The following is a 14,500-nucleotide window of genomic DNA, read 5'->3' as shown; positions in this document are numbered from 1 at the left end:
CCCATGTATGGATTAAGACCATCCTGTTCCTGCCCTACCCCTCCAGCCAACTGTGGAGAAAGTTAGGAGGAAGCCCCACACTACACGGGTTTGTGGGAAGACACCCATCCCCGCACCCCGAGGAGTGTGTCCTCTCTAGTGGTATGTGATGGTATCACTGTAAAGGGGCTCGGGATCCCCTCCTCTGCTCCCTCTACCATGTGGAGGAAACAGGCTATGTGGACTCTTACATAGGACCCTTGGGAGAGGGACCTTCTCCACGCTGCTCCTCTCTCCACAAACCTGATCTGTGCTGCCATCAGCAACCTGTTCCTAGCCTGGTAACCAGAGGCTACCTCTATGGGTCAACAGGCTCCATGTACCCCTTCCTGCACATTTCTCTTGGGTGGGTCTCTGGGTGCCACAGTCTCTGCACCCCCTTCTAACTCTCTGATGCCCAGGGTGATTCCACAAACCTGCAGCTTCAGTGCCAGTTAAATGCCTGATACCATGCATTACGATGACACTGAAGGGAGCTGCCCACTTCATGTCTCAGGGAGGCACCCAATGGACAAACCTAACCCTGGGCAACTGGTCCTCCTACTGGCTTCTTCCTCTCTGGATAAACAGAGCCCTGAGGGCCGTCCCCAGTTCTCTCCTTTCACTTAGGCCCAGGTCCAGATCCCTGAACAAAGCTGATAGTTACAATTTCCCTCCTTCCCAAAGCTGGCTGACCATTGGCCCTCACTACCCACACCTGACCAGTGGCTACGAACGACTCAGAGTGGGCCTTCCTGCCTCCGCTTTCTCCCCTGCAGGGTGGAAAGATCTACTTAATGGCCACCCTGCCTTTCAGTTACCCTCACCCTACACTTACTACTCCAACCCTCCACAGCAGTCATTCCGTCTCCAAGGAAATGGCATCAACCAGACACAACAACACTGGTGCACATATGAATTCACAGATGCCTGCACAGGTTCAAGCCAGTCAGGGGTCCCAGTACTGAGAGGGGTAAGTAGACTCAGGGTTCCACACCTAACCAAGCAGCTATTTTCAACTGATATCTACTGACAAAGGGAAAAATCAGAGTTTTTTTTTTTTTTGTTTTGTTTTTGTTTTTTTCCCAGTGGAGCATCACTGGGCATAAGAACTGCACTCTAGGGTTGGCTCAGTGACCAGCAGTCAGTTGGCCAATACAAAATAAACTCTATGGTTTGTTTATTTTAGCGTTTCTTTTTTCTTTCTTTCTTCAGGTTTCTTATTTATTTTGATTTTCTTTTCCTTTTTTTTTTTTAGAGAGAGAAAGAGAAAGAGAGAACATGAAGTGGAGGAGGAGTAGGGAGGGTGGTGGGGAGGATCTGACAGGAGTTGGGCAAAGGGAAAGGATATAGTTATGGAAAAATTAATTTTAAAAAGGGGCGCTCACACAATGAAGATGAGCCATCTGCAAAATGTACTTCTTTGGAACTGAAAATCTCCTAGGGTGACAGGTAAATTCAGACAGGTTCCCCGCCTTCCCTGTGGTCTCACCAAGAGCCCCACCCTTTACAGACCTCCTGTCTAGACACAATGGATGGCGGAAGAGACTCTGCAGAAACAGTTCTCCCACCTCCACAGAGAACCACTGAGCAGAGCACACATCCTGGAAAACATAAATCCCTCTTCCTCGGTTCAAGTACCCATGATTATTTTCCCAACTGCTTTCGTTGCTTGGCAAAACACTGCACCTTTCATTCCTTCCTATGAAATCATCCAAAGCCCTGCATGTCTAGACTCTATTCTAAAAGCAGAGAGGACCTGCCCCGTCCAGGCCGGTGCCCCAGGCTTTGCTGCATTCTTCCACTTCAGACCCTGGGTTCTGGGCTGTCAATGGAGAATTGTGTCCCTGTGACATTCTCAGAACCAAATGCGAGGTCAGTCTTTGGCTCTGACTAAAAAGTGGCCTGCTCTACACAGCACAGGGCCACACCTTCAGAGACGGCCTTTCCCACAATGCTCCTCAGAGCAGCTGCCACTCTGATTCTCCGAGGGGGCTGGCAGTGCCCACCTGAGCTCACACATTCCGTTTTCGGGCTGCTTCCAACCCCGTTGAGTCAAGTGCTTCACAGCAAAGCATCGAGCAAGGATCTCATCACTCCTGAAGCCAGAAAGCTGGCCAGTACTGAGAACCAAAGGGCCAAGCCCACACAGAAAGGCTATCTCTGCAGGGCCTCAACAGCACCCCACCCATGTGACCCCTGGACCTAGCAGGACTTGGGCCCATGCACTGCAGTGACACACTCCACAGGTTCTCATACACAAACCCGGGCCTTCAGAGGCACTCAGTTGTGAGGTTCCCTGGACATGTCCTCACCATTGGGTCACCATGGTCATCCCTGTAAAGACCCAAGTGGAAACGCCACTGTATGACACAAGCCCTGGCCTTACAGGCCAGCCCACCGCCTCACCATGCTGACACCAGGACCATTTATCCTCTCCAAAGATTGGACTGCCAATCCTGAACTTATAACTAATGAGAAAAGCACCAGGGAACACTTCAATTCATTATTCTTATACCCTTTAAAGAAAACCAGAAACCAAACTGACTTCATTTACCTTTTCAAAAAATAGAGCAAAAAAAGTAGAATGAAACAGTGAGTACCCTCGGACCTGGCTATCAGACACAAGCCCTAATCCTAACAAACAAACAAACAAAGAAACATAAAACATTTGTTTCCTTGGGCCCTGCCATGTCTTTTCTTATCCATCCTATTATTTTGTTTTGTTTGTTTCAAAAAGGGCTTCACACTGTTGCCCAGGCTGACGTAGAAGTCACTAACAGTTCAGGCGGGCTCAAATATGAAGTGATCCTTCTGTGTCTACCTCGAGGATGCTTGCATCCCACATGTGAGTCACTATGTAGTCTTAATTATCCACACCAATGAGGCGTGACGGCAGCTCAAGCATCATCTATACACAGGACTCTAGGGTTTTCTCTTCAGTGCAGTGTCTCAAGGGACATGTCCACAATGCTTTTCTTTAAAAAGAAGTGACTTCAGGGTGCAGCTGCACCCTGGTGGTAGAACACTCATCCAGCATGTGAGACCTGGGTTCAAACCCTAGCATGACAAGAAAGTGTCCTGTCACAGGGTCAGGGGAAGCTTGATAACACCCACCAGCCACGCCCATAATGAAAAACAGATCCTCAGCATCTAAAGCAGTCCGCACCTTCAGAACAGGACCTAGTGATGAGAGCTCAGGCCCACTGGTCTGCCTTCCTGGGAACTGTAGCCTAGCCTGGGCCAATGAACACCTCATTCCTCTGCAGGACATTGACTCAGCCAGGCCACCACCATGGGGAAGACACTCAACCCACACTAGGCATGATTATGCATGGCTCCCCTACAAGGTCCTCCAATTGACTGTCACAGCTCCTCATGGGATTGAAGACAAAGTCTTGGTATCATATCAGAATGTGACATGAAAGGCATAATCATTAAACCTAGTAACTGATGAAAAACATTTTTCCTCTTCCCCATTGTCTTGTAAAAATACAACCCACAGACACCACTTTCTACTAGTAGGTGTACATTAACGTGACACAAGGGAAAACAAGAGACGGTAAAGGTAGAAAGAGACTGACAAAGACACTATGAGAAATTACTGCTTTGTTTCATAATCAAGATTTGAAAATCCACATACAGAAAGAGGTGCAAGTCAGCATCCAGGCCTCGCCACTGTGGAAGGCCATGTCGATGGGATAGAGCAGAAGATCCAAAAGAGGGTAAGAGCTGATGGCAGGACCTTCTAAAGCTACACTGTACCCCACATATTCCTATAAATGTTACCTCTCCAGAGGCTGCAGCCCAATTCCTGTCCACACTCAAGGCCACCACCCTGATACCTGTCCACAGACATACTCTGGGACCACCTGCCACCAATTCTGACTTCGTTACAGACCCTTCCAAACTGCCTGTCAGCTGGGTGGTAGTGGTGCATACCTTTAATCCTAGCACTTGGGAGGCAGAGACAGGAGGATCTCTGTGAGTTCAAGGCCAGCCTGGTCTACAGAATGAGTTCCAGGGCAGGTTCCAAAGCAATACAGAGAAACCCTATCTAAAAAAAACAAAACAAAACAAAAGCAAAACCAAAACCCAAGCTGTCTGTCCCAATGTATTATCCCCAAATCACATCTCCAGAGAACATAGCTAGCAATAGCTATAGCTCTGCCCCAATGGTAATTAACAGGGTATCCCATTCTGTCTAACACAGCCTTGCTTATTTACCTCTCCATCCAAGGAAACAGTACTCAGGAATGGACGTCAATATGATCTGTCTCCAGTTACAATCTTCCATTGTGTACTTACGATTATGAGTCGTGCAATTAAAGAATGATGTATTATACATCAGAGGTTTCTTCCAAATATGGCAATGGCTTATACTATTATCTACGGATGACAACAGCCACAGTTGCCACATTTTCACTTGTCTTTGGTAAACACAGAACACTTTCTGTGTTTTTATACACATTGCCTCCCAGTGACTTCACACATGAGCAGTACCAAGCCAAGATGAGACAGCCACAGGGCCCAGGCACACAGCCCACCCCACCCAGAACTTCTCCATTTAGAACCGCCAACGCTTGCTTCTAGCCTCATCAGAAGGATGAGGTATTTTGATTAATACCTTTGATAAATCTAGAAGAACCCAAGACTAAAAGATAAAGTGGGCTGGGGGTATATCTCAGTAGAAGAGCTTGTGCAAGCATGGCAACACGGTTCTAATTCAAGCCCCTCAGAAACAAAGTTATTTCCAATAATTAACTTTACCTCATCCCTCAGTAGCTAAAACTCCTTTGTCAACAACTGGTCTGTTTGGTGAAGCTAATAAATGATGGGCATCATCAAATATGGCAACTCTTCCCTCTGAGAACTCATGAACTACTGTATAGCACTAGACAGTGACTTCACACAAGGTAACTCGTGCTTGATACTGAAGCCAGTGAAATTAGAGAAAGCTGTTAGAGCTGGAGATGAGTGGCACACGTTTAAAGATACGAGGTATAAACTTCATGAATCTTTTCTAATAAAAATTACCTTTTGGTAAACAGGTATTTGAGATATGTATGTTATTATTTTAGTTACTTTATTACTGCTGTGATAAACCACCACAAACAAGGCAGGCTATAGAAGAGGTTTATTTGGGCATATGGTTTCTGAGAGATGAAAGTCACTGAGGGAGAGCGTGGCAGCATGCGTGCTGGCTAGAGTAAAAAGCCTCGAGCTCACACCTGAAACCACAAGCATGGAGCAAAGACAACATACTCTGAATGGGTCCACGGCTTTGAAACCTCGAAGGACACGCTTCCTCCTTCAAGGCCATACCTCCTAAACCCACCCAAACTGCACCACCAACTAGGGACCAAGAACTCTGAGCCTGTGAGAGGCATTCTCTTTTAAGCCATCACAACTTTATCTCTGCATTCATTTATTTGCCACTTACTGGGGATCAAACCCAGCCTGCTGCCAGCCAGGCAAAGTGCTCTACCTCTGAGCCACACCCCAGCCCCACCTCCTTGTTTATACTAAGGTCTCACTACTGGAGCCCAAGTTGGCCTCAGACTCAAGATCCTCCAAACTCAGGCCTTCAAGTGCCAAAATAGATTACTAGTAAGTGAGGCTGCAGGAGTAGTTCAACAGTAGAACATTTGCCGAAGAAGGTACCCAGCAGTAGTGACCAGCACCTACATTGCATGTGCAAGGACCTAAATCCAATCCAAAAAAAAAAGCAAGGAAAAACAAGTCACCCAGCAGTGAAAATGTTGTCCCTTGCCCAGATTCTAAACACAGCAACACAGCTTACTATATGGCCCAGCCAAAGAAAAGAATGAAAAATTACTGCCATTTGAGTTCACAAGGTCCCCTTCCTCCAGCAAAAGTCATAACTGAGGCGCACCCTGAATTAGTCCACACTACTGCCCTCTGGGCACTGACAAACTCATTAAAAGCACAATCATGCTTCTGCATTCAAAACGTGGGGTCCCAGAGAGTGTTCCAGGCCCAACCACCTGCTATTATTTACTGCCCATCAGACCAGATTTTTGAGCAATGGTGGGTGGCCAAAAAAGTAAACCAGCAGTCACTGTCACCCTAAAGGAGACCTTAGGCTTGATCCTAAGCATCTCCATTCAAATGCCCCAATCTGACTTTTCCCAAGCAATTCAAGATTGCAAGTCAATACTGCACATGCCCTAGGGCTTCCTCCTCAGGCTATGGGACATCCAAGATTCTGGGGGCTACTGTCTGCTCTCTGTTCCTAAGTTGGACAGTCACTTAAGTTAGGTGGCCTGCTCATTGCTGTGTCTAGAGACACCCATGGACGTTGCAGAGCTCCTCACTGGTTTGTATCTAGGGATACCCACTGACACTGAGGGTTGCAAGATGCCTTACCTATGAGGGGACACCTCAATGTTGACAGACCACTTGCTTCTGTCTGTGCCTAGGGGTCATTTATGCTTCTAAGTCTGGGGGAGGGGTGGGGAGCTAATGAACCTAAACAGGGCAATATGAGCCGGCTTAGGGGTCAACTAAAATTAAAGTTGGGAGTTCCTTGCTGTCCTGTGCCAGAGACAGAGGCTGGACTGCTGTGTGTGTTGGGGTGGGGGGTGGCTATTCGCTACCATCTGTGTCACTGTGAGCGCGAGTCCCTGGGTGGGGTTTAGCTACTTTGGAGAGCTGGGCAAAAGTGCAACTTTTAAAGCAAAGAAGCAGCTCGTGCAAGCGGCCTGGGGAGGGGGAGGGGGGGTCTCCGTGCTCACTCACCGAGGGGCCGGGCGCCATCCGCCGTCTCCGTCCGCCAGTTGTCCGGCGCCCCCCGCGCGCCCCGCCCGCGATGACTCCCACCCCGCCCTCCGGGGTAAGCCCCGCCCATCTCGCCATGATTGGCCAGAGCGGGCCGTGTCTGGTGCCCACTGGCCAGCGTTCCTGCCCGTTCCTTGGATGCGCCCGGCCCCCGCGCCCGCGCATTCCTGCAAGGCCACGTGGCCACCCGCTCCCCCCTCCCCGCCCCGCCCCCAATCCAACGCCCCGAGCCACCCGGCGCGTGGGAGAGATGCTGCCTACCGGGCGCTCCCGGGTAGAGAAGGCACGAGAAGGACACCGGCTCGCAGTGCCCCAGAGTGGGCGCTTTTCCCCTCAGACGCCTGGTCACTAGGGCGAGTGGCGCGGGCCGAGTGCGCCTCACGAGCATCCGCCCTCTATGGGACTCTGGGATCTGTGCTGACGCGGGCGGGGAACACGAGACAAGCACTCCACCCATCGTGACCCCAGCATCTGCTGCTCCTTCCAGATCCCAGGTCTGGACTCCTGTGGGCAGGAGGCGCTGAACTGCACTTCACCCGTCTTTGACCCTTCTCTCCCTGCCCAACTCTTACTTCGTGGGTTTCATTGGCAGGGGCCACAGAGCGGATACCACACCCATCGTGACTCTAGCATCCTCTGCCTCTTGCCCACCTTTCCCATACCCATTATGTTCCCAGCATTCACTACTCCTTGCAGACCTCTCCTGTGAGCAGGGAACACCAGGAGGACAACCCATCTGATCTGGAGTACTCACCCACCCTGAGCCGCCCAGCCTGCCTAGTCCATCTGGCTGATCAGCGTCAGCTGCTCCTGGTCCCTCTAAGTACAGAGCTAGAAATCCAGACCCAGCAGTGGCCTCAACTCCCAACTCCCCGGGGCCATTTCACAGCTTACCTGTTTGTTGCCAGGAGCCTCTTGTTTTCCGGACCTGAGTTTTTGCACAACTCGATAAAGCAGGAGGAGATGCTGGAGGAAGCCTACCTTAGCCTCTGCCAGGTGCCTGATCCTGGAAGGGTGGCACTGTGGAGACCATGGAGCATCACACTATGGGCCATGGTGATATGAAAAGACCTGCAAGTGTCTGCATAGAAAAGCCCTGGGATAGTCTAGAAGGGCCCTTCTGGGCAGCTGAACTTCTCAACGCGTTTTATTTTGTGATTGCAAAGGGAGGCAAATCATTAAACAAGTACAAAAGGAAGACAGCAACCATCAAAGTGCTACCTGGTACCTCATTAGTGCATGTAGCAAACACTTGTTCCCATGCCTGACTGTGACCTTTCCTGCCAACACGGTTCATAGAAGCAATGTGCGTTATGGAAAAGCCAGGCTTCTTTCTGAGAGACTCTAAGCCCATTCAACTAACTACAGAATGAGTTCAAAGAGATATTTGTTCTGCATCAAATGTCCACAAAGCCGATGTGCTCTGTAGCTAGGTACTTCTCTGTAGTAAAATCAAGCAGACAAGGGTGAGTGGGTAAATCAGACTACAGCCTAGGGATGCTGACATTTTGTGTTTGTTAGTAACACTGACTAAAGTTACAGGAATGGACTGTGGTGTTTCCAAATGTTCTCTCAGACTTGTCTGAACACAGGCAAGACACTGTTTTGTCTCCATGGAAGTCCTTTGGGTAAGCTACTCAAAGAACTCCCAGACTAGAAACGTGAAGGGCATTTTCTAAGCAACTTTTGGGGAGGAAGTAGGTCTATACTATGGCATTTTCTGCCAGAGTAAAGAACACACAGCATTCCCCAAGGCTGTGAATGAGTGACTGAGTTCAGGGCTGGCAATGCCACTGAGAAGGATCACACCAGGCAGGGCCCCCAGGGGGGAAGAAAGGAGTTGGACTGACTCAAGTCCTATCCAATCTGATAGTTTCACACACATGGGAGTGTGAGTCTTACCATCTTAAGTCCTCTTTGACCCATGGTATACTGAGAAAAGTTAGGCTTAATTATCAAACATTTAGGGATTTTTCTTTTATTATCGTGTAAGTGCATTTACAAATCCATGAATATATTTAATTATATACATAAAGTGTAATTCTACTGTACCCTAACAGTATGTAATGTTAAACTTTATATGATTTTAATCTTTAACCCTCGTGAAACACTTGATGGCTAGCACTGTGTTCAAGCAGATGCTCTGTGAGCATTGAACTGCATCTGTTATGTCGTTAAACTCACATTTCTTCATTTGCTGGAGTAATGTTTGGATGATGTCAATTAGATCCTGTCCATTACCTATTGTTTTTATCTGTGTGTCAGATCCTGACAATGCTGTATTACAGACATGAGCTATCCCTAGCCATTCAGCATTGCCCTAAGCATCTAAACAATGTTACCAGTAAACCAAATAGTGTAAGGAGGGGGTGCTAGTCACAGGAAATATGTATGTTAAAAGCTTAATCTTAGAATCAAGTTTGAAATGGAACACAGACTAAAGCATAATGATTGTAAAGTGTCTAGAAGAAAACAGGGTAAAATACCTTACTGGTCTCCAGATAGAATACAGAATACATCAAACATGCAAAAAACACTAAATAGGCTTAGTCGATACTTAAAAGTCCCACTTATCTCAGGGCATGGATAATATGAAAGACAAGCCTTGGCTTGGAGTGGATATTGTTAGTACATTGTTACTGTGGGAAATGGACCTCCTCAGACTCATATATTTCAGACTTGACTCCCAGCTAGGGGCACTGTTTGGTGACATTGTGAATCCTTGGGTGTGGGGTCTAGCTGGAGGAAAAGGGTTACTGGGAGGGTGAGCCTTGGGGTATATACCCCAGTCCCCCATCCTGCCATCTCTTCTTGCTTGGTACCAACCATACAATAAGCAGCTACCACATGTTCCTTCTACTAACGCTCCACCGATCACCATCTGCCATGACAGATTGTGCCTCTTCAAACCATGAGCCAAAAGAAACCCTCTTCCTTTATGTGCCACCTTGTTGAGCTAATAACTGATATATACACTACATTCACCTGCCTTGGTCCATTTCATGTTGCTGTAACAATGTCTGAGAATGGGAAATTTATAATGACTAGGAACTTCTTTCTTAGAGTTTTTAACCTTACTTGCAGACAAAGAGCTCTCAGGTTTTATAGCTAGTTAGTTTGTTCGTTTGTTTGTTTTATTTCTGTAATAAAGACTGTGCCCAAAAGCAACCTGGAGAAGAAAGGGTTTATTTCAGCTCACCAGGTCACAACCCATCACTGAGGGATGTGAGGGCAGGAATCTGAAGCAAACACCATGGAAAGATATGGTTTTCTGGCTTCTTTTCCATGGTTTGCTCACCCTTCCTTCCTTCTTTCCTTCCTTCCTCCCTCCCTCCCTTCCATACTTCTTTCCTTTCTTTGTTTCTTTTGTTCTTTCTTTTTTCTTTTTGTTTTTGTTGTTGGTTTTTTTTTTTCTAGACAGGGTTTCTCTGTGTGTAGCCCCAGCTGTCTTGGAACTCACTCTGTAGACCAGGCTGTCCTTGAACTCACAGAGATCCACCTGCCTCAGTCTCCCAAGTACCTGGCTTGTTCACCCTTTCTTAAACTACACAGAACCACCTGCTCAGAGGTGATACCACCTACAGTAGTTTGGGCCCTCCTACTCCAAACACTGATCAACAACATGCCCAATAGGCCAGTCTGATAGAGGTTCCCTTTTCCCAGATGACTCTAGCTTGGATCCAGTTGACCAAAAAATTAGCCAGCACACAGGGCATGGGCCTTCTTAGCATCATTCAGGGGTAGAAGAGGGAAAGGTATGGAAGGAAGAAAAAGATAGCATGCATGTGCAAGGGGGCTGATTCCATCCTTTATGAGAGGTCCATTCATGATAAGCCTGCAGTGAGATTCCATTCATGAAAGTGGTGCCTCATGCTCTGAATACCTTAGCTGGGACTGATTCCCAACACTGCTGCATTAGGGATTAAGTTTCTAATACACAAGCTTTTGGGGAAGCATTCAATCTACAGCACCTATAAATAAAAAGACCTAAGTACCTCACAAAAGATTTACTGATGGCCAATAACAGGAAATGATGCTCCATATCATCTTACTCAAGAAAACTCAAATTAAAACCATTATGCGGTGGCAGTATATCAATTGGAAGATGAAGAATGGATGAAGCAGCCAATACTGGTAAGGTCTTGAAATCCTTGGACTCTGCATGCTATGATGGGGGCGGGCACTGGCACAGCCTTGCAGATCAGGATGTGGTGATTCCGCATTTACCGAAGACAACAACGACAAAAAGCTAGACATGGTGGTATGTGCCTGTAATCTCAGCATTCAGGAGCTGAAGCGGGAGGATTCCCAGGCAAGCCTGGGCTACACAGCAAGACCTTATCTTAAAAAACAAACAAACAAACAAACAAAAAACAAATAAGGAAAACATAAGCTACCAAGACGGCTTTTTACAAGAGTTTGTTTGCCATTTGAAACAATTCACACTGTACAAAGGAATTTGGTAGTTTGATACTGGCAATCCTCTTGCTCTGTTGTCAGGGGAAGACAAACAGTATGTTTTACCCATACATTAAAACAGTTAGGAAGGACCACAGAGTGAGAGACTCAGAAACGAGTTTCAAAATGTCATGCTGCATAAGGAAGTCAGCCCACAGGGTATATGTCTTAGGTTAAAAAGGTAACTAAAGCCATCTGATGGGAATGAGAACAGGCGGCTCTGATGAGAATTCCCTGGTAAGAACTCAGAAGAATTTGGGGAGGAGGTGAAGGAGATCCGAGACATGAAACATAGCGGTGTCTAGTTTGTAAACTGTTAACCAAGCAGAGCACACGTATGCTCTGAATGGATCCCCCAGTGTTCATATGTTTAAACTTAATTGTCAACATGATCATTATCAAGAGTAGGATCTTCAGGAAGTGATCAAGTATCTTGAGGAGGAAAGGGTTTATTTTGCCTATACATCCTGAATCACAGTCCTCGGAAGGAAGCCAAGGCAGGAAGTCAAACCGGGAAGGAACCTGGAGGCAGGAGCTGATACAGAGGCCATACAGGGTGCTGCTTACTGACTTGCTCCTCATGGCTTGCCCAGTCCACTTTCTTATAGAACCCAGGACCACCAGGCTAGGGGTGGCACCGCCCACAATGGGCTTGACCCTCCCACATCAATCACTAATTAAGAAAATGCCCTACATGCTTGCCTACAGCCTGATCTTAAGACATTTCTGATTGAGCTTCCCTCCTCTTGTGTTGCATAAAACCTGGGTCCTCACATTTGTGTGTCACGTGCAGGAGGTCCTGTATAGTCCGTTAGGATGTTCAGGAAACCAGTGTGGTGAACTCACTAGTTCTGCATCCTTCTCCTGCATGGTGCTCCTGCCCTCCATGCAAGATGTGGTCATACTGTCTGTGAAGCTCAAGAAGGCAGGACCCTACGATGGGGCTGTTTTCAAGCTGACCTGGGTGGCTCCTGCAGCTTCTGCCACTAGCCAGTGAGTGAACCTGGGTTGTTATTTACTCTCCCATGATGTCCCTTGTGGAGAAGAGGGGGTAATGGCTACCTGCTTGAGGGTCTTGAAGATCAAGTGCTTTACACTGAACCCTTGGGATATTCTGAAGCAATCTCAGGTGCCATAGGGGAGTGGAGGCTGCATCTAGTGTGGGTTCTAATCCCGAGCACCTCTGTTATGACTTGTGGGCCCTGTACAGTGGGTCCTAGGATTCTTCACTAAAGAAATGGGACCTGCCATTGGTCTGTGTGTAACCTTGACTGGGCTCCTGTCCCTCAATCAGACACCAGCCTCATAATTATGGTAGGGATGTTGGTGTGGTTTAGGCCCATTGTCACATCACCTTACATGAAGGAGGCAGGGGGGTTGGCTCAGACATTCTGAAGCCTCCCCACAGAAGGAGGGAGCTTGTCGGAAGATGGTGGTTTTGGCTTCACTCCAGACCCATGTTATAGCCTCCTCTAAGTAACCCACACAGACCAGCCCACCACCACAAGTGGTCCTGGCCATGATGTTCTTCATGCTGTGCTTTTGCTGGCTAGGTTCCTCTGTGCCTTGGCTGACAGATGTGCTCCCAGAACACTGACCCTGAATGTGCCCCACGGTGAAGTCAATACCTATCTGCGGTTGTTACTGGGTAGGTGTCAGGAGGGCAAGGCAGCCTTTGGAATCAGATGCTGGAAAGCCACCCTCTTTGCTAGCCTTTACCATCTCTTGTATAAAGCAGGGTTACTATAGCCTTGGTGTAGACTAGAATCTAGACAAGATGTGACTGGCAGGGCCTCTGCCCATAGCAAGCATCACAGGGGCATGCTGCTGGGTTCACGGCCACACAGTGAAGGCATTGGGAAAGGGTCAGCAAATACCTCTTACAAGTCCTGAAGACTGAAGTAGACATGTCTCCCTCCAAGACTGCGCCTAGACAGTGCCCTGGTTTGTATAGGGTGCACAGGCTTCAGACACACCCAAAAGGTATGCATACTCAGTGTCATTCTGCATTACCCTTGGAGGTCCCCATATGAGTCTGAGCATGGAATCATCAGTGAATTTCCATGCAGAGCCTCTGGTGCCCCCCCCCCTCCAGGCCTCACAGTCTAGGCCTCTGCATGCCTCAGAGTTCAGAGGTTGGAGCACACTGAATGGATGTTGAAGTAAGTCCTGTTCTCACTATTGCACACCCAGCCCTTGTGTCTGCCCCCTCAGGTGACATAACGCTTTCCTGGGAGTCCTAAAGACACACAGCTTCTTGACTGAAAGCCTGTGCCTGGTCACAGGCGCCCAGCCTGGGTCCTTCCTGTGGTCATCTCAACTCCTGTCTACATAGTTATGGGGCCATGATGGATCGTCCAGGCAGGACCTCACATAGCGATGACAGCCCACTACTTGAGAGCAGACAGTAAAAGATTGTTGCTGGTGTTTCTCTTGTCCTGCCAGGTCCCACCACCACTTTAGCCCCAAATAAACACACAGATGCTATAGTAATTATTGAACTATTGGCCAATGGCTAGTGCTTCTTATTGGCTAGATTCCTCTTAATTATTAACCCATATCCATAAATGAATGTATTTCCACGTAGTCTTGGCTTACCAGAGAAGGCCCGGACCTGTTACTTCTTTGCCAGCTACATGGCAACTCTCTGTGGCCTCTCCCTGCCTACCTTTCCCAGAATTCTCCTCATCTGGTAGCCCTGCCTATGCTCTGATTGGCTGTTGGCCAAACAGTGTTTTATTCATCAACCAATAAGAGAAACATATATACAGAAGGACATCCCCCATCAAAAGATACTGCCATACTGCACACCACACAGCCATTCTGAGTATCTAATTAGTTCAGCACTTGCCCTTATAGAGATGCTAAACACAAACAATTATAATGACAGAATCACTCCCAAGCATTGGTGGCCATCAGCCTCTGGGTGAGCAAGAACTCTCCTAGGGAGATAGCACTGGGAGGGGCTTGCTAGGGAGGATCACGATTTGAGTGGGCAGGTGGTCCTTGCAACAGCATGGGGATGTGGTTATTCAGGAGAAAAGTGGGTTTGGGTGGGAAGCAGTGCTCACTCTCCTGACTGTGATGGAGACTTCACAAGTTACACATATAGACCTCTAAACTCAGCAGGATGCACCCCCACAATGGTGCGGTTTATTTTCTCTCACATCTCAGCAAAGCCACGAGGATGCTGAGCGGAACCACCTGGAGGGATGCCATTTTT

The 14,500-nt window shown here is 47.9% G+C and overlaps 1 protein-coding gene across 4 annotated transcripts in view; it reads right to left on the bottom strand.

Moving 5' to 3' along the window:
- Arhgef10 (Rho guanine nucleotide exchange factor 10) overlaps positions 1-14,500 on the bottom strand; it is a 110,721-nt gene that overhangs the window by 84,474 nt on the left and 11,747 nt on the right. For 2 of the 4 annotated variants that reach the window (XM_051182071.1, XM_051182073.1), the window contains exon 1: positions 6,781-6,850. The exons of 1 other annotated variant lie outside the window; for it this stretch is intronic. In XM_051182071.1, coding sequence (XP_051038028.1) covers positions 6,781-6,798 — 18 coding nt within the window. In that variant the 5' untranslated portion in view covers positions 6,799-6,850. Of the gene's footprint in view, positions 1-6,780; positions 6,857-14,500 lie in introns of those variants that run through there. One more of the 4 variants, XM_051182072.1, reaches the window with a different exon arrangement.

The sequence above is a fragment of the Phodopus roborovskii genome, unplaced genomic scaffold, assembly GCF_943737965.1.
Source record: "Phodopus roborovskii unplaced genomic scaffold, PHOROB, whole genome shotgun sequence".
NCBI classification, from domain to species: Eukaryota; Metazoa; Chordata; class Mammalia; order Rodentia; family Cricetidae; genus Phodopus; species Phodopus roborovskii.
The sequence above is the reverse complement of the archived record's forward strand: the minus strand, read 5'-3'. Positions and strand labels throughout refer to the sequence as shown.